Source organism: Sceloporus occidentalis, unplaced genomic scaffold, assembly GCF_023333645.1.
Source record: "Sceloporus occidentalis isolate IW3139 unplaced genomic scaffold, rSceOcc1.0.p SCAF_327, whole genome shotgun sequence".
Lineage (NCBI taxonomy): Eukaryota > Metazoa > Chordata > Lepidosauria > Squamata > Phrynosomatidae > Sceloporus > Sceloporus occidentalis.
In genome coordinates, this window is record NW_028317307.1 from 355,020 (window position 1) to 374,872 (window position 19,853).

The 19,853-nt window shown below is 40.1% G+C and overlaps 1 protein-coding gene across 1 annotated transcript; it reads right to left on the minus strand.

The window, feature by feature from the left end:
- LOC149274534 (inactive phospholipase C-like protein 2) lies at positions 1 to 16,993 on the minus strand. Its single transcript, XM_089505402.1, has 5 exons — positions 14,516 to 16,993; positions 12,411 to 12,614; positions 11,423 to 11,498; positions 3,711 to 3,820; positions 1 to 201 (listed from the first exon to the last, which is right to left on the minus strand). The coding sequence occupies exons 1-5, from the start codon at positions 16,949 to 16,951 to the stop codon at positions 1 to 3; spliced, it is 3,027 nt and encodes a 1,008-aa protein (XP_089361528.1). The 5' UTR covers positions 16,952 to 16,993.
- Between the last annotated feature and the right edge of the window lie 2,860 nt (positions 16,994 to 19,853).

Genomic DNA, 19,853 nt, shown 5'->3' on the forward strand with positions numbered 1-19,853 from the left:
TCAAGAGCCGGTGCTGCCGCCGGTGCCGCCTCCGGTGTCTGTCTCTGGGATGGGTTCCAGGGCCCTCCGTGGCTTGAGGATGTCTAGAGAAGGGGAGCCAGAACCTGCGCGACCAATGCCACTGGATTGGCCAGCATGGTGTATCTGTCTCACGTGATCCATTGCTTCATTCTTGGCGTGTCTGAGGAGATCCGCCTGGCCCTGTTGGGGTTCAGACAGAACTGGTGAGGAAATATGTCCAGGAAAACGGTTCAAAGGCAAATAAAACTAATAGTTAAAAAGCATCATATGTGAAAATGAATGATGTAACACAGATAAATCCATAGATCAACATCATATGCACATACAGCGGTGTATTCTGGGCTAAGGTACACAGCCCAGGTGGTAACAACCCCTCTGCCACAGAGGTTGGGCTATAAGGTTTCCCAGTGGACCATTGCTGTACGGGTCAGTTAGATCAGAGATCTCCCTTGTAACCGTCTCCGTTATACTACATTACCCACGACCGGATGTGCCAGGATAAGGAGTCGTATACCGGTGTTCAGCCAATAGGACGGAGGCAGGTTATGGGGGCAGGTCGGGTGCTGGTTTGTGTCAGACCTAGGGCAGCACCGAGCCAAAATACATCACTGTGCATAGGAATATACAGGAGAGAAAGAGAGACACTCGCAAAACAATACACAGTGTATTAGTGTTTGATATCTATCCCAAACAAATCTATAATGAAAGTTGTTAAGATTCTGAAGTTTTTACACCAAACCCTTTAACGGGACACTCGTTAATATGCTTTTTTGGGAAGTTAGGTTGTGTTGGATATTAAACGGTCCATTTAACACTCAAAGTTACTAACTCGGAAACGGAGAGGTAAGGCCATTTCGCGTATTCATTAGTGTTAACGTTTGCTGTCAACGTTTGCAACCGATATATAAGCTAAACAAAGCTTTTTTTTCTAAAAAGACTTACAGTATCTCACAAAAGTGAGTCCACCCCTCACATTTATGCAAATATATTATATCTGTTCATGTGACAACACTGAAGAAATGACTCTCTGCTACAATGTAACGTAGTGAGTGTACAGCCTGTATAACAGAGTAACTTTACTGCCCCTCGAATATACCCCAACACACAGCCATTAACCCCTCAAATATAACCCAACACACAGCCATTAACCCCTCAAATATAACCCAACACACAGCCATTAACCTTTCAATATAACCCAACACACAGCCATTAACCCCTCAAATATAACCCAACACACAGCTATTAACCCCTCAAATATAACCCAATACACAGCCATTAACCCCTCAATATAACACAGGGCCATTAATGTCTAACACCTTGGCAACAAAAGTGAGTGCACCCCTAAGTGGAAATTCCAAATTGGGCCCAATTAGCCATTTCTCTTCCACTGTGTCATGTGACTCGTTAGTGTTACAAGGTCTCAGGTGGGTTAAATTTGGTGTTATCGCTCTCACACTCTCATACTGGTCACTGGAAGTCCTCATGGCAAAGAACTCTCTGAAAAAAGAATTGTTGCTCTACATAAAGATGGTCGAGGCTATAAGAAGATTGCCAAGACCCCCCAGCACGGTGGGCAAGACCATATCGCAGTTTTACAGAGGTTCCACTCTTGGAGGTGTGTTTGGCGAAAATCGATTCAGCTAATCGATAATTAAATTAATTGAAAACAATTTTCATTATCGATTATATCAATTACTTGTTGCAGCCGTACAAAACTTGCACATGGAAGCACAATGACATGGTTATATTTTGCATACTAAGCTGTAAAATGTAGGAATTGGGAAAAATGTGACAGATATGTCTTAAGAAGCCTTTTCTGTTCCTATGGCAACAAAGACATTTTGCCTATAAATGCCCACTCTTTGTGTAATATGACAAGGTGCAAATTTTACTTTATAAAGCAATCATTCTTGAGCAGGGTTTAGGCATTCAGCAGTATTTGAATATTTATTCTACTAATACTAGCATAGGTGAAGCAGCGTCTTCACATTCAGAGTATAAAAGTCCTGCGTAATTGCACGCTAAATTTACATATGAGATTATATACTTAACTCAACTGTCATATCATTTTGTACGCATGTATGATACATTCAGTCTTTAAGTTGCATAAAAGGTAAATTTGTGTGTATATTATACAAATACTGCTTATGAAAAAGTGAAGTTCCGGCATTTTTCACAGTAAAATACAAGGTTTAAGGCAATAGGGAAACCCAAGGTCACCTTGAGACATTTGGTTCCTGTTTGTCCTTAGAACTGTCCCCTGAAACTCTTTTAAGTTCAAAAACTATATTTATTAAAAACATTAAAAAACAAAACAAAAAGCGCTCTTTGTCATGACGCTGTGGTTTGAGTGACTCGACTCTCTGATCTGCACTTAGTGTATGGATTGAGTGCCCAGTGTATGGATTGTGCATTAGAGTTGCCCTCAATCCCAATGACCAGTATTCCAGCCAGTCAGGACTGTCCCAGCAAATTCAAGACCACCGGAGTATAAAGACGTCTGGGACGTGGTCTTCGATGCTCTTCCTAACCATGCCTAAGCACAGCTCAATGGCAACCATGCGCCCTGGACCAATATCTGCCCACAATCCACTACAACCTGTGCATTTGGCCCTATTCTTTACAGCATAGGGCCACTCAGCGGTACAGTTGTCTGGCATCTTCTGTGGGAATGGACCCTACTTTAACCGTCTGCTTCACAGAAAATCCCTTGACCATGCACACTTACTAGAACGTTGGGTTGCCTGCATAGTCTATAAACTGACTTTCTATTTATGATTGTATTTGATCTGCACGTTACGTCCTTGTTTGATGGAAACGGATACGGTCGTTTCTAGTAATACAGCAGTGCCGTTCCGTGTTCTTCCAGCGTGTACCACCGCACAAAAATACGCTTTCCTTTTGCCAGCGCTTCTGGAAATCCTGTCTGGGCCATTCAAATGAGTCACAAAACCTCTTAAACAACGAGTCTGAAAGCTTTGCATGTTTTCAGAATATTAAACATTCTGCTGCAAAAAAAGCTCATAGGAAAGTGATTTGATGTTAATGTGTATTCATTTTACGTCATTACTTGGAGGCAAAGCAGCCCGGCTGACAGATTTAATTCATAGCTAAACATCTTATGGTATACATTTCAAACGCTCGCAAATATACATTCTTAAAATGTGCTTGAATGGGAAGTCCTATGGAAATGTAATTGAATACAGTGTTGTATAAGTGGCCTTACTTTTACACAGTAAACATTATTTTATCTGCAGATACTGACGTCAGCGCTATAGACAGCATTGTGACCTTTCTTACTCGGAACATTAAAACCCATTTCCTCAGTGATTCCGTTATAAAGATGATAACTCGGCAGACTTGGCAGACTCATTATATAGATGAGAATGTTTATGTATAATAGTCGTATGTGACGATATGTGTATGGGTGTGCGTATGGGTGTGTGAGCAAGCGCATGCGGGCTATACATTTGTATTAAACTGGTACCATAGACAAGCATAAGATGGCAGCACTGATCTACAGTATATTCCGATATCATGAAACAAACGCCACCAATCGCCCAATTTGTGTCACTTTCCAAAAGTCATTCATGCCAATTACATATATTATATTATCATTATATATATATATATATATATATATAATGTGTGTATATATCATCCGTGTAACACAGGTCAGCACAACGTACCTTGAGCACAGTGATGTTCCAGGCAAAGCTTTCCATGGCTTTCTGTAGTTTCCTACCCTTTAACCCTTCTTTGGCACCTATACGGTGGAGATCCTCATGGAAACCCATTCCTAAGAAAGACAAACAACCAAAAAATTACTTTTATTTCTTCAAGCAGCAATGTCAGCCATCTGTATTGCACCCAGCAATAAACCCTTCTATGCCAAAGGTAGCCTGAATGAACGGAACGGAGAAGGTTTAGTATTCCTACAGTGCGTTTCCATCAGAGTTTGGAGGGACTTCATTTTGGTATTTAAAAAGAACAGTCAAGCCGTAAATATGGCATCATTGTTTCTTTAATATACCAAGAAAGGGCTAAGAACTTACATTTATTAAAAACTATTTGGGTGCTTAAAGCGATGGGAAAGAACTATAAGCACCGGACAACTTAGATTTAGCCAAAGGATTTTTTCTATGTTCAGGTGATCTTATGATAATATCATTAATATTGTTAAACGTTCCCTTTTCAAAGATGTGGTTACCTGCAAATTACAAACACTTTGCAACCATAAAAATATGAAGAACTGAAATATAAATGTTCCCAAAAAAACATTCTTTTTGACGAACTCTTCAAACAGCATAATGCACAAAATACTTTAAAAAAGAGAACAGAGAATATGATAAAATTAAACAAATTGGTAAATAAAAAGGAAATTTGCTGTCCAAACAGCTATTAGGTGAGCGGTATAGGTTTTTATGACAATAAAGTAAAATGCACACAACCTGAATATAAAATCAAGCCAAAAGATCTAACAGAATCAAAGATTTTACAGCAGGCAGGCAAATGCAGACTAGATAGAACAAGTGGTTCAGATACTGCAGACAGATGGCCCGAAAGAAAGCACTTACTCGGCACAGCGGCGTTTATTAAAAGGCATTTCCAGCCCCATTCGACTAAACTAAAAAAACCATGAAAACCGTACCGTAGCATTAGGCGCTGAGCCAAGCCTGCTAGTCGAAGAACCTTTATTTCTGTAGCATTACTATTACAGAACAATGGACCAGGAACTGAAACAAAAGCATTGGGCCTGTAGAAGTGACGTGGACCTCTTCTAAATCTAGACGGAGGTTTGTGATTAACCGGTGGAAGCAGCGGGGCGGCTGTCAGATTCGTATCTCTTTGATCGAAAGGATTGTAACATTAGAACAACTCACTCATAGCGCTCTGCTCTAGCATCGCTTAACATGAGTGGAGGGGTCCTTTTTTCCCATAATACAACTTTGTTTGTTATTCCATTTGAAGACGAGACTTCGGAGGTCCCGAGAATGTATATCACTTTAGATCATTTCTATAGTTTCTCAATAAAAGGTATCACTTTGGACTAAAGGCTATCATCTCTTAAGCCAATATCCATTCACTTTGTATGGAACACTTCTATTGCTCACAAAGGACGTTCTACCAAAACATTCTCCCCGTATTCCAATGTTATCAACATACACGATATTATCTATCCCGTCTCTGTAACTACCGGTATTTCAATATCAACATCAGCAGAAGACTGCATATTCTTTTCCTTCTGATTATCGAAGAGCATGGAGGATCAGGAAAACTTTAACCAAGAGTGTCATTTATTTTTCTCTTAAATAAAAAAAAAATGTATAGATAAAAAAAACCCACAAATCTACATGGAATATCAATGGGGCATCAACATTCTTCACAGTGCAGACAGGTCAAGAATTCCCTGAAATGTTGAACTTGTGCTGTTTTTCACATCAGCAACATCTCCAGGTAGAATGCATAATATGTTTACAGTAAGTAAAGCTGAAAGCGGCATTGAATAGTATTCAGATTTAAACATAGTTAGACTATTAAGCTAAAATGTCCGATTGACCTTGGGATTTAGTGGAATGCGTGACATTTTGGGCAACAAGGTAGCTTCTATGGGTGAGTTGTCCACCGACTTGGACCAAACACTGTTCCATTGAATGTCTTCCCAATGCTGGCAAACAGGGGACTGACGGGTTCTGTAGATTAAAAAAGCAAATCACTTGCAGAAAAATGTTATCAAGCCCAGAAGTAGTCCAAAGCATGTTACCAAAAATCAAAATAAGCTATTTTTGTATTAGAAACCCATGTTTGTGAATATCCAAGGGATCAGGTATCCAAACGTCACAGGATTTGGGCAAGTATCTGTCCTCATTGAGTTATTTCTTTTTGTTTAGTTGCTGTCCCTGCCTCGTGACGGCTAAAGTAGCCTTTAGTAGCCTTTGTAAAGTGAGGTGAGGCATCTTGCCAACCCCTCTGCACCCTTATTGCCGAGTGCTGGGATAGGACGTCATACGTCAGCGCTCATGGCACAGTCCGCCATACTGGTAGTGGACACCTTGGGGAGATCAGGGAACTCCCCCTCAACCGGTCCGTTGAACAATGGTGCTACAGGGAGCCAATTTGGTTAAGATTATACCTAAAAGAAATATTCCCCGTTCCCTTCACAGATCAGCACTGAATGCCACTTCCCCATGTCTTTAAGAGAGATGTGAGACCTGTGCATTTATATATACACTACAGATGTGATTCTACATAATCTACTACAGATCTACTACATAATCTACAACAGATCTACTACATAATCTACAACAGATCTACTACATAATCTACTACAGATCTACAACATAAAACCAACGGGACCTTCTCCTACAAATCACCCAGTCTGGTGTATCCCATGTTTCTATCTGTGACTGCATATTACTGTAGACATGTATGACATATATTACGAGGAAGAGATCTAATTAGTTTGAAGAGCTTGCAATCTAATGTGATTCACTTAGCCGATGAAGGTATCATCTTCACTGTCTGCTGCATGTAAATTCTGTCATCTTTTACAACCCAAAATAGCCCAATACTTTCAAACCTAAAGCGCGTTTAAAAAAAATGTGCATCTAATGTATTAATCCTTGCTGTAAGATATCCTGAACAACCTATCATTAATGACTTTGTGACATCATGAATACAATGTTAATCTGTAACCCATAATAATGATTCATTCACTCGCCTTCGCTGGCACAAAGTACAATAAAATACAGAGGGAAGCGGAGCAATAATACGTCATTATCGTCTCTCCGGCAGTAACTCGGCATTCATTAGGGGCATGGCTGCGCACGTCTGTAGCGCGGTACAAAGCTTTGTATATGTTCATTATCAGTCTAAGCTATTGGCATCTGCACGCTCCCCCCCCAACGCAAAGAGACCGCATCAATCCGCAGGGCAGTAAACGGAGTTAAACGTCTCCTTTCCCTGTTTTACGGGAACACAGAATTTCGGTGTAAGTATGATACATCCACACTCTCCACACACGCAGTAATTAGGGTAATCAGGATAATTAGTGACTGGCGGCGAGGAGATATCGTGGCAGAGTTGGCAGAAGCAAAGACAGAGAGATCTTAACTGTTTACAGACGGTCTATTAAACGGTAACGATATTCTAGCAGCCTTCTCTGTCAACGTAAACATGCATATTCACAAAGAGAGAGATGGGACATGGAGAGAAGCGGAGAAAGAGAGGAAGCGACATCCAGGAAGGAGACAGATAAAAAAAAATGAATTTTAGCAACAAGGAAATCGGAAACGGCGTGGCTATTGTGGCTGAAATATGAAAAAAGGAGGAAAAAAACAAATCGGGGCTTCAAAACAAAGGGCAGAGCACTGATGTGATCCATGTTCCAGTCATGTAGAAGGGTTGGATACGTGTCGCTTATGGGGGTTAGTGGGGACATGGCAGGGGCTCATAGATAAAATACATGTGCTGGTGGGGACAATACAGGGGTGGGGGCATGACAGGTGCTGTTGGCAGAGGCTTGGGGATTTATGTTGGGGGCTGGTAGGGACAATATAGGGGCTGATGGGGACAATAGAGGGCTTGACAGGGCATGACATGGGTTGGGAGACATGGCAAGGGCTGGTGGAACATGACGAGACATGACAGGGGCTGGTGGGGCAATGCATGGGTTAGTGTAAGGTGATCTGGTGGAAGAGACATAATATGGAGGTTGGTTTTGGTAAAAGGGGACATGATATGGAAGTTGGAGCATGTGACTCAGTGAAAGAAATATGGAGGTTGGTGTAGATTAGGTGTATACATCTTCGGAGTGGCAGATTGGATTAGTGCGGTGCCGTTCTGGGCCAGTGGCCTGTATTTATATACTGTATGTTCTTGAGGATAGCTGTGTTAGTTCAGAGACAGCCATTTTAGGACAGAAATTAAATTAGGATTTCTGGCTACAATTTTACATAAGAATTCCTACATTTATTAATAGCTCGCTGTCATAACCAGGGACATTTCTTCTGTCTTGCTGTCTAGTATTACAAGCTTTTTGGATGCTTGCGTGAGATACTAAAACATTAGAATGAATGCGTGTAGCATTTAGCCAGGTAGGCCCGCTAAGCTCATTACTTCAGGCTTTTCATGAATATGCATAACGCTTTTATTGCTTTGTGTTAATAAATACTCAGGGGCTTTTGATAATGTACTCCATTTTCCAGAATAGCAACAATATAACGGAGAACCTTCATCTAAAATGCTTTATTTGCGTAGTAATCGCAAAAAGATTAGACCAGATGCATGACCATCAAATCCCATGTCGCAAAACAAGGGTAGCGGCAGTCCTCTGGTTCAGTTGGCACAGAAAGCTGGCACCCGGCACACTGCGTTAATGCTCTGTCAGTAGAAAGTGATATTAATAAGATGTAAATGGCTGATCCATGGTATTACGAGGAGCTTTGGGGCTGGGATCGCTTCATTATGCTAAGGAATGGTCCCTGCGTGGGGAATCTCAAGCCGACGTTGCAGTCTCAGTACGCTGACTGAATTTGCTACGCATATAGTTTTCCATAGCGTCTGCTTGTGAGATTATACCCTCCATGTCGCCTATCATTCACGGGAAACACATTGACGATTATTTCCAGTACATGCAGTCGAGAATTCTGATTTGCACAGAAACAGTTAAATCTATGGTTGTCATAATTTATTACAGGAATACACACAATGTAAAACCCTTGCTTATTTTACATAGTTGAACAATCTATGTTCCTGCACATATGGACCTCATTGTGCATACGTTAGGACTTTGTTTAGAAGGAAGTGGACGGGACAATTAAGCCCTGACAGGACGCTTTGTATTTCGTTAGCCCCCCAAGGCAAGTATTATACTTTGAAGCACCCAGCCCAAGAACAAGACAGTTTACTAAAACTCTAGTTAACCAATTGTCACGGGGCATCTATTTTTTTACGTTAGTCGTTATTTTAATGTGGAAGGGGTGGTTGGGAGAGGGGACGATAGTTTTTTCAGCTGAAACTGTAATTTACCCCTTTTAGATTGTAAGCTGGTTTGAGCAGGGTCGTCCTTCCCTTTTGTTTCTGTATGTCCAAATTGTTAAGTGATGCACTACTTGTTATATCCTTTCTTACCCATTGTACAGCACTGTAGTGTATAATGGCACTATATAAATCAATAAATAATGATAAAGTTGGAATAATATTCCAACTTTCTGCATCTGACCAGCAACTATCAGGCAGCAAGCAAACATTTCATCCTCAAAGTTGAAGTGTTAGAAGCAGGATCTGAACGACTTTGACAAAGGCCAAATTGTGATGGCTAGACGACTGGGTCAGAGCATCTCCAAAACTGCAGCTCTTGTGGGGTCTTCCCCGTCTGTAGTGGTCAGTACCTATCAAAAGTGGTCCAATGAATAAAAGCAATAGGGTCATGGGCAGCCAAGGCTCATTGATGCACGTGGGGGGCAAAGGCTGGCCGGTGTGGTCAATTCCAACAGACGAGGTACTGTTGCTGAAATTGCCGAAAAAGTTAATGCTGGTTCTGATAGAAAGGTGTCTAACACAGCTTGTTACATATGGGGCTGCGTAGCTGCAGACCAGTCAGGTGCCCATGCTGACCCCTGTCCACTGCCGAAAGCGGCTACAATGGGCATGTGAGGATAAGAACTGGACCAAGGAGCAATGGAAGAACGTGGTCTGGTGAAACACATGGCCCCAGGATGCATCCAGGGAATTCCTACCTCGCAACCGGTGACGTACCTGGTACTTCCTGGTTGGGTGTCACCCACAGACTGGGACGTACCAGGTACGTCATCGATGATGCGCGATACAGTATTTGTGTAGGAAACAATGTTGCTTCCTATGGGGCGATGTAAAGCATCACAGCAGGTAGGAGAGTCATCTGTTGAGAGTTTGCAAACAGACTTAAAATATACTACGCACAAATAGAATAACCCAGAACCAACAGATTTGTTTCCGTAACAACAGACAGATGATCCTCCTGCTAATTTATATCGGCTGCATGCGTTCTTCAATCAGCTTATCACTAGTCCCCACCCGCATCTGAGGTACCCTCTATAGGAATAAATGTCCTACTCACATATTAGGCGTTCCGTTCTCACATCTCCGGGTTTCTGCCATGCATTCCCTTACTACAGAGTGTTGATTGTACTAAAGGTTTGTTCTTTGAGATTTGTGTGGATGTAGCCCAGGATCCTACTAAATACTTCCCGGAGAGATAAATGTTCCTTACTTTCTTGGAAGACGATAAGGGGCATTTTGTTTTTATTTCATCAGTGGCAGAAATTAATAGGTGAATATGATTGCTTTCGCAAAACAATAGCCCTGTATTCACTACTCATTTTGCTTTATAGAAAGACAGTCTGTAAGAGTAACCACTGGTATCCAGAAATGCTGCAGACATGATAAGCAACATCTCGTGACCCTGTGTTATCAGCAACATAACAAAACCGCATCACATGGACTTGTTTCATTTGTATTCCCCGTACCTACAAACACTACTAGATTACAATCTCACTCGGTCTGGAGCTCAGTATGAAGCAGGGTTATTAGCGAATGGAAATCTTAAAGAGGAACTTGCTGTGTTTTCCAAGTGACTTCTAAAAAGGTGACACTGACTTGCACATAATTTGTAAAACAAGACAAAGGAACGTTCCTGCATTCCCGATGCCACACGGCATAGGATTAATGGTCTCGAGCGTGATTCTGAGAGCCTGTCTTCTAGGTCTCTGCTGCTCTTGTGAACAAAAGTCTTTTGTACCCCCGCAGTTTTCAACCAGGACTCCCAAATATCCCAGATTTGTCAGGTTCTACTCGCCACGGCCGTAGAGAATGTGATAAAGTATATATTTTTAATTATTTCTTTAAAATCTCTCATTATGAGATATTGCTAACCTTTAGAAAACAAAGAATTCTAGTGTATTTGTTGTTAATAAAAGTCTTAGATCCAAAACAAATCTAGACGCTTTGTTACCAAAAAAGGTAATATTTGCAAATTTCAATTAAGAAGCTTGAAACCGCTGCTTAACTTCATTAAGGCCAACACGCCTCGAGCTAAACACCCAGTTCAAAAGCGATATGTATTTATACTTCGTTGCAATTTCACCCCGGGTAACCAGTAATCCCCCCCCTCCGCCTGGCACTCAGCAGTTTCTAAGATCTAAATTCTTGATTAGTGTTAATAGTATTGACATTCAATCTGTAGCAATTAACCACACAGTGACATCCCTCCCGAACTGAAGCGGAAATTACTTTACTAGAGAGCTCTTTAGTTCTTTGATTAAAATATATCTTTTGAACAGAAATTTGGAGCGCAGTACAGCAGTAATTTGCATCCCGCATAACGTGATATGTAAAATCTATGGAACTTTAAGTCACTTACCTGCTTTTTGTACCTGAATGATTTTACTGTAAACAACATCTGAAGTCTCTATAAGAGTACGACTTGCTTGTATGAACTAGAAAGTAAAGAAGATATATACCTGGTCAGACATTGTACCATCTACTAAAAAATCTTCTTTCAATAACCACAAGTTTGATTATCTTACATAGAGTGGGATCCAAGCACTATCTGTATTCAGGGCAGAATCATTATAAAGGACAGAACACACCAGGTCATGCAGGACAAGATGCTTACAAACGCCTATTACAGCGGAAATAAAACATTTATAAATGTCTGTAGAAGCAGAGCCCATAAGAGGTGTATTTATATTTTATTTATTCATTAAGAACCTTTCTAATTGCTTTATCTTGTATCATACATATAGGAAGTTTAATAAATATATATATATATATATATATATATATATCTTGTGCCCAGGTGGTGCATAGATAATGTATGTACATCTTTTGACATGATAGAATCTCTAGATCCATTCCAAGAAACAAGACCTAAACTTTTCAAATTCCTGAAACCTTAGAATTAAATATTGTAGATGGTGAGAAGGTCCCTCCCTCACTGGGTGCAGAAACATTATATGCACGGACCAGAGGGTTATGTCTAGGGGAAGGCTTCTAGAGAGTAGCTTATAGTGAATACACTATAAATACACCCCATCGGACGGTAAGCTTCCCTATCTACCGGTTATATTTTCCCATATTGCTGCACCTCGAAATACAGGACTTTTCCCAACCAGCTCGGGAAGCAACTGGTAATAATGTTTGCAACGGATAACAAAATAACTGGTAACAAAATTACTGGTAACATAGAAAGATAGAATTTGACAGTAGATAAGAACCATTAGGCCCATCTAGTCTGATGTAAAGACTCAGACCTTAATCAGTCTTTGGTCTTAGATTCAGGATAGCTTTTCGCATAGTTTATTTATCGCAAGTTTATTGCATACATAACCCAAGCCGCACTCACTTACCGCCTCATATGAGATAAGAACCTTCTTGAGGAGCTCAGGTACAGGACCCTGTGCCTCCAGTGATGGGTACTGAGAGCGTAGGTTGAGAGTCACTGTAAGAGGACTATCACTGTTCAGTAGCCAGGCCGACAACGTAAGAATGCATTGTTTCATGTTAGCTGCTGGGGTGAGGCCAACCAGCTCCTTGAAAGACACCAGAGCATTCTGTGAACAGAGGAGAGTAAAAAGACCATAACTATCCACAAAGTTAATGTTTTAAAACAAATAATTAAAAAAAATCTTAATGTTGTAACCATTGTACCAACTGAAATTTTTTTTACTTTCAATGCATTCACTGACTAATCAATTAATTGCAGGGCTTCTATCAAAAGTTTCTGATAGATATGATGACAAATATTTAAACTGGACAACATTCATAATAGAAGAAAACCTACATAAAGATTTTCTAATGTAATTGGTTTGCACATCAGTAATTTTATACTGCTGAGCACAGCGACACGCGCTATGATACATAGGTGGTCCTATAATAGAACATGAAGCAGCTTTGAAACCACTAATGATCGGGCCAACAGTTATTATTTGAAATATGAACATATAAAAACTCTTAGGGTCTCACCCATTAATATTCTAACATAATTGATTATAATCTGAGCATTTCACCTGCCATGGTAGAATGGAGGTGGTATAACTGGAAATGTTGACAAGCGATAGGTTTCATAATGACCCATAAGACCCATTCCGTTGCCACCTGCCATTACGCCATTATGAAATAATCTTTGAGATGGGCTATTAAAAGGCTAGTTATTTGATGTATAATTTAATCCATCCATTGTGTTAGTGTTGACCTATTGAAGAGATTTGCTCCTAAATACTTTTTGCTCCTCAAAAATCCCACGAAGCTTCCCCTGGCAGTACCTGTACAAAGAACAATGGGTTCCAATGTCAGCTGAAAAAAACATGTATACTTGGCAATTTGTTTATTTCCAGCAAGGAAAGGAGAGTTCTACATCTACATAATAATATAATATATATAATCAGCTGTATTGGATACCATTTGATCTATAAAGCTCCATTTTTACTGGTAGAGTACGGTTTGAATAAAATCAAATTTGAACATTGTGCTTTTGCATATTAAACTAAGTGGGCGCCTTGTAGAGGTTAAAACTGATAATGTATCCATGTATAGGATAGGCATAAAGCTATCCTAAATACAAGACCAATGGGCCAAATGGTTCCTTTGTGCCTCCATGTTATGTTACTACATTTGCGTAGAAACAGATAAACTGGTCCCACTAAATCGTGGAGGAGACTGACATACAATTCACTTTCATATAGGAACTAGTATCTTTACATTCTCAATCCAAATAAAAGTTATTTGTATGCATTTATCTCACATAGAGACTGTGGGGAAACAAAAGTTAATGAGTAAAAAAGTAAGTAGTGGAATTCATCGCTAAACGATGGTTTCATACAAATGATTAAATACAAATATCAGTTATGGAATATGGAAACAGTGAATTATGTCGTAATATTTTAAAGGATAATTAGGCTGGCTCCTCTTTAATATCCCTAATTAATGCAAATAAAAATCCTCTGACAAATGCATTGCACGGCATCAGTCAACAAGATTAACACGGGGTGCTGTGATGCGGGTAGAAGAAGTTGGTTCGCTGCTACAGGAGAGGTTACCTCAGGACAGACTTGGATTTCGGCAGCAGAATGATCCTGAGTTAGCATGTTCTAATTACAGAGCAGAGTTTCCGTAACGCTGTATTAAACTCATAGAGGGCACAGCAAGATTTTAATACTCGCTCGGCTTATGTTTAATTAAAAGGCTGGGGGGAGAGTGAGAAAAGGAAAGGAAGTCACAATGACCAAATAAAATGGTGTAATAAAGAATATTTCATAGAGAATAAAAAAAGTTGCCTCTTGCAAATATGAAAGTCAAAGCCCAATTTGTTACTAGTTAATAATCGTTCTGTTTGGTAGAGCCATTCGTGCTGTTAGTTATGAAGCGTCTCCCTTTACCTCCGAGGTGACGTTTTTATGAGTATGACGAAGGATGCTGAGAAATAAAAATGTAGACGTATGCAAAACAAATTTACCTGTACATTTTCACGGAGATCAGTGGCCTCTCGTAAAGATTGAGTAGCTGTCCTAAATACTTCATCAATAGCTTTTATTCCTGTTGTCCTGGTGGATGTGTATTCACGAACCTTCTTCCCCTTGCGTACAGAAAGCCCTCTCTTGTGTGCCTTCCCTCCACCGCGCCGGTTGGTGATGGCAATATGGACAAATAACGTAGTGTTCTGCATGTACTCCCCGGTCAGAGACTGTAAGGGAACATGTCTGAAACCAGTCTGTAAGCACTCAAAAGGGATTGTATACTGGGCTATAAACTCATCTCCAATGTAGTCATCATCTAGAACTACAAATCGCAAGATGGCTAACTCTGGAAGATTAATGTGGAACTCAAAACTCTCATCGAATATTGGATTGTCTCCATTTTGCATCACTGTCTTTGTCCTGTGCTCTGCACAGTCTGCAGGAATACCGTGTATCTCCACATACACATACGGCTCGACCACATCTCCCTTGGCACCTGAACCTTTTGGTTTGGGAAGGTTCTGTCCACTGATTATCTTGATGTGAAGTAACTGAGCTGAGACCCCTGGTAAAGAATCCTTAGCATTGGCACTGAAATAAGATACCTCTTCTCTCATGATTGACGGACGAAGAACATAGCCAGAGTTACCATTTTGTCGAAACCATCCCGTATTCAGGTCCATCATGAGACCAGGAGTCTCATAGTTCATGGCCACAATTTGACAGCCACACTTCCAGAAATCCTGGGGATTCATATTGCTTGCATCTATCCTCATAGAGCTTGGGTACACCCTAGAAAGGAACCTCTTGTTATACCTTACAAACTCTTCAGGGAATTCATTAGCAAAGCGACTGGCAGTCACCTCATTGAAGGAGCATACTTGCCAGTACTTCTGGCTTCTCCTGGATGTTTCAAAGTCCTTAAACTTTGCAGACTGGCATAAGTTTACCTGATCAGAGAGCTCTCTGCAGAGACGCAGTTTTCTGTGCCCGGATCCATTAAGATGTTCTCTGTCATCATGTCCGAGTCTTCTAGCTATCTCCATACCTTCATCTTCATCTGTAACATCACCCTCAGAATCAGAGTTATCTGGAGGTAGTTTCTTCCCTTTTATGAGAATCTTGCCTTTGAGTTGTTCTGGGGAAGGCAAGTAATTTTGTTCATAGCAAGGTGGGTCCTTGTAAAGTTTGTCCCCTAGAATCTTTTTTAAGCACTGAACCATAAGACGCTGCTGTCTGACAGAACAGTGAACTACCAGGCAAAGGATCAAAGGGTACTCCGATGCCTCAAATGCATATTTGTCTATGACACTAATGACACTTCGAAAAGATACTTGTGATACAACAGATAGTCCAAGGTAGATAAGGGGTTCATTATCAGGACCATCCCACACGACAAGCTCTATGCTCCGACATCCCATCCTTAATGCGTGGATGTACCCACTAATGTCTGATGTACCCCAATAATGGTCCTCAAACTGACATGCACTGTGAGCAGAATTAATATAATAGTGAGATAATGGCTTTGTCATGTCCTGGCACACCATTTTATGGTGAGGGTCAAAGACGTGACAGTCAGATGACAGGAGATAATGGGTGAAACCATCAATGGTAAGGTAGCCTTTATCTCTACCTTCCTTAGAGGGTTCATACTTATTAATCATTTCAAAGGAAGTGTTTTCGTTGACCTCTTCCATACCTTGTTCTACTTCCATGAATATCATGAGGTCTTTTAAGTCCAAGTACTCTTTATTGCTAGAAAATTGCACTAGAAGAAAGAAAACTTCAGGCCTGGTGCAAAGTTCACAGTAGGCTTCCACAAACACATCACAAGTAATATGATTTCCATACTTGTCGCTGACTTTCTGAAGTTCCTTAAACTTCAACTCAACAGTTGAGGTCTTCATTCCAGGATTGAGTCCCTTGATGAGCTGGATGGCCCTGGACAATGGGATCTGCCCTTCCCTGTCCATATCTGCAATCTCAAATAAAGACACAACCCAGAGTGTTCTTAAACTCGTCTGATTGGCCCCTGGCACAGCCGGAGTGTGCTTTCCATAAGATACAAGGTACCTAAGCCCCATAACCCAAGTATTAACAATATCTGCTGAACTGGCAACAAGATCCAATGACTCATAATTCTCTCCATAAATAATGGAGAATGCACATTCCTCTGGGAACTGGTCAGATAGCCCATTACTTCGCAAGACTGGAGTCTTCTTTCCTACACGTACTTCACGGATGGATTTAATCTCTAACTTGGCTTTTTCTGAATCTTTTTTTGAAGGTTCCCACCGGAGAAATCTCATATCAGGGTCCAGGAGGAAGAAGCGATTGTACATCCTGGAATTGGACCGTACTTTCTTCATCTCACATCCTTCCATCATAAAAGAGATGCAAGCAGCTGTGCTGTTAATCTTTCTGTCGTTTGGCATTGTGCTAAAGGACACAGTTTTCTTTTGCTTCTGCCTGGAACCATCCTGAAAATGATTAAAAGAAAGAACAGGTCAAGAACCACTAACAAAAATCAAGACAACAGATCAATGTGCTTGATAAAATAAGCAATGTTTACTCAAAGGAATTATAAAGCATATCCTGGCTTTCACAAGCAATGATGTATGCCAGCAATTAACTACAAAAGAGTTTTATTTTTATTTTTTTTAAATGTAATTGGCAAATTAAATGCTGGCTCTCAAAAACAGGATTTAGGAGCTCTGGTGTATTCCTCACCTATTTTAATAGAGAGATCTTCAGCAATTTTGCTTTTTTGGATGAAGTAATATCTTAGGCACCCTACAATTAAACGTGTGATGGTAGCACTCTGTAGAGTAAAACTGATTGGCTAGTAAATGTATGCAGTAAATCAATGCAATTTTAGTCTAATCCTGTTCCTTAACGTAGATGCAGGGAAGATGACAAGGTGACTTGGCCATACCTCTTCAATCTACTGGAGCTACAACAGTTTGGTCCTTATTTTAACTTTTCTATTTGCAACATTCATAAATCACTTAAGGTCTTTGTTGCAACGAATTATCTCAATTCTATTCTCTTTGGCCTGGGGGAAAAGTACGAGATTGGGGTGTACCATTTCTACTCTGCTGTTTAATGTTGTGCTGGACCCACACAATCCACAAGCATTACTTGAATGAGTCTCGATCATCACTAGACAATAATGACCTTGAAAGGACTATAAAATACATTCACACCAAGAACACAACGTGAAATTTAAGAGAAAATAACAAAAAAAAAGTGAAATAAAGAAAATATAAAATATGGCCAAGATGCAACTGAACAACTGCCAAATCCATTGGTATCCCCTCCTTTAAAGTCCCATGAAATTGTCCTTCTTCTTAATCCTGCTGCGAGTCTCCATCACCCCGTGGGACTCATTAAATCCCACAGATTAAGCAGAACTAATGAGCCCCTTTACAGAGAGATAAGAAGAGATTGCTGGCTAATGATCCAGCCCTGGAATAAACAAGCAGGCAGATACAACATTTTATTCCCATTAACCCCTTGAGTTTATAAAGAAGAACCCTAGAACCCTTTTAATAAATACAAACTACTTCAACTCCGTTACCTCTAGAATAATTAGCACTGTAGTAATGTCAATTTACGGTATAATATTTAGCCTTCATTCACGACCCTTTGGTTAATAAAGCTCTGTATTAAAAGGTAATCCTGCTGCTTTGTTCTGGTCCCAAAATATCTCAGTCTGGTGCTTATTATTTCTAGTTTCTATCTAGTAGACAATAAAGAATAACTAAAACATAGTAAATAATCTGAAAGATACATTTATCAGCATTCATAATTTATAGTCATGTTTACATTGTTTTTATCCAAGACCTGGAGTCTCTGGTTTTTAATGCTAATCTTAAAGCCACGAGGTCTCAAAATATGTTTACGGTGACCCAGTCTTAACAAGATAAAAAAGTCTCAAGCCTGTTTTTAGCAAAGCTTACCTACCATTTTTTCCTTTAAGATTCAGTTAAGACGGGCTAATTCTTTTTTTTAACCATCGCGATTATGAGAGCCCCGGAGGAAACTGCGTATGATTTGTTAATTTAGCGGGGGATTGTATAAAAACATGACTTGTGCCAGACATTGCTGGTTCTTATGTAGCCTTGTTCTATACATCTAGTTATGGTTTGGGCACCTTGGACGCTCATCGGAACTTTCTCCCAATACCTCCCAAAAGTGGTTTCTTGCCTTCTAGAATACAGATCTTCTATTGCAAATATCTTCAGAACTTTTATAGAGCAATAAATAGTGGTAACTGAGCCGCAGATTTATCACAGATGCCCAGTATCATTGCACAAGTTATGAAAGATTTGTAATTTAAAAGGGCGCCGCGTTCAGCTCATTCAGATTCTTGATAGTAGAATTCTCCAGAATTCTCTAGAATGATCAGTGTTTATTTATGAAAGCCTTCTTCTTTACATAATACTAAGAGAGAGAGAGGTGGCTTCCGGTCACACACCCTGGAGAGGAAATCGTCTGACACAGGAATCCGCACTGAAATCCAATCTATATGTACACACGGACTGCTGCCGTCACTTATATATATATTATATTACAGGCAAAGTGCGAAATTGGTAATTCTACACAGCGCACAGTATATGGTTTCCTACAGCCTCGTTTCTTTTGTCACCTCTTCCTAAGGAAACTCAATGGTTATTCTTCTGGGATTGCATTTGTCTATCTTAGCAGTGTAATGAAAAGAAATTTCAAAGATTCAGTGTAAAGTCGCAAGGCTGAGTTTAGCTCCTGAAAATCCAGAGGGCATAGCTAATATCTCTATGAAAAAAATATTAAAATGTATGTTTTTCCACAACGCGCTTCTTTAATTTTGTCAGTCGTTTGAGTTTGCATATAAGTGGTTTAGTGTCTGAGCACGATTACCGCTACGCAATATATACCTTCTGCAAGATAAATAATTTAATGATAATGATCTTTATTTAAACTCCACATCTACAAAGCACGCAGCCAAGACATTCAGCTTCTTCCGTTGCACGTATAGCGTATATGATAATGGAGCCCTTATATGACTCTTGGGAAGGATTAGAGATTACCAGATACCCCAGACAACCGTTGTCTCCTAGCTGTAATTCTTCATAACGTTCCGTGTCCCAGCGGCATCTTCTGCTTTTGTCTAAATTGCATTTATATAATTCAGGTACTGGAAAATCTTTTTCACGAGTACTGAATCTTTTTCGTACAAATACAATTGTGACCCCAAAAAGGCCAGGTTAGCAGAAGTTCAACAACAATGAGAATGGCAATTTGCATTTATTCATTGAGGAACCTGGGGGCCATTGATAGCACAATTGTTTTCAT

Excerpts from the sequence above, each read along its gene's own strand:
- LOC149274534 (XM_089505402.1), bottom strand. The coding sequence starts at position 16,951 with ATGCCAAACGACAGAAAGATTAACAGCACAGCTGCTTGCATCTCTTTT. Across the intron at positions 11,499-12,410 it reads TTCTTATCTCATATGAGGCG|TTCATACAAGCAAGTCGTAC; the intron begins GTAAGTGAGTGC and ends TTTACTTTCTAG. Across the intron at positions 202-3,710 it reads GGAACATCACTGTGCTCAAG|GGCCAGGCGGATCTCCTCAG; the intron begins GTACGTTGTGCT and ends GAACCCCAACAG.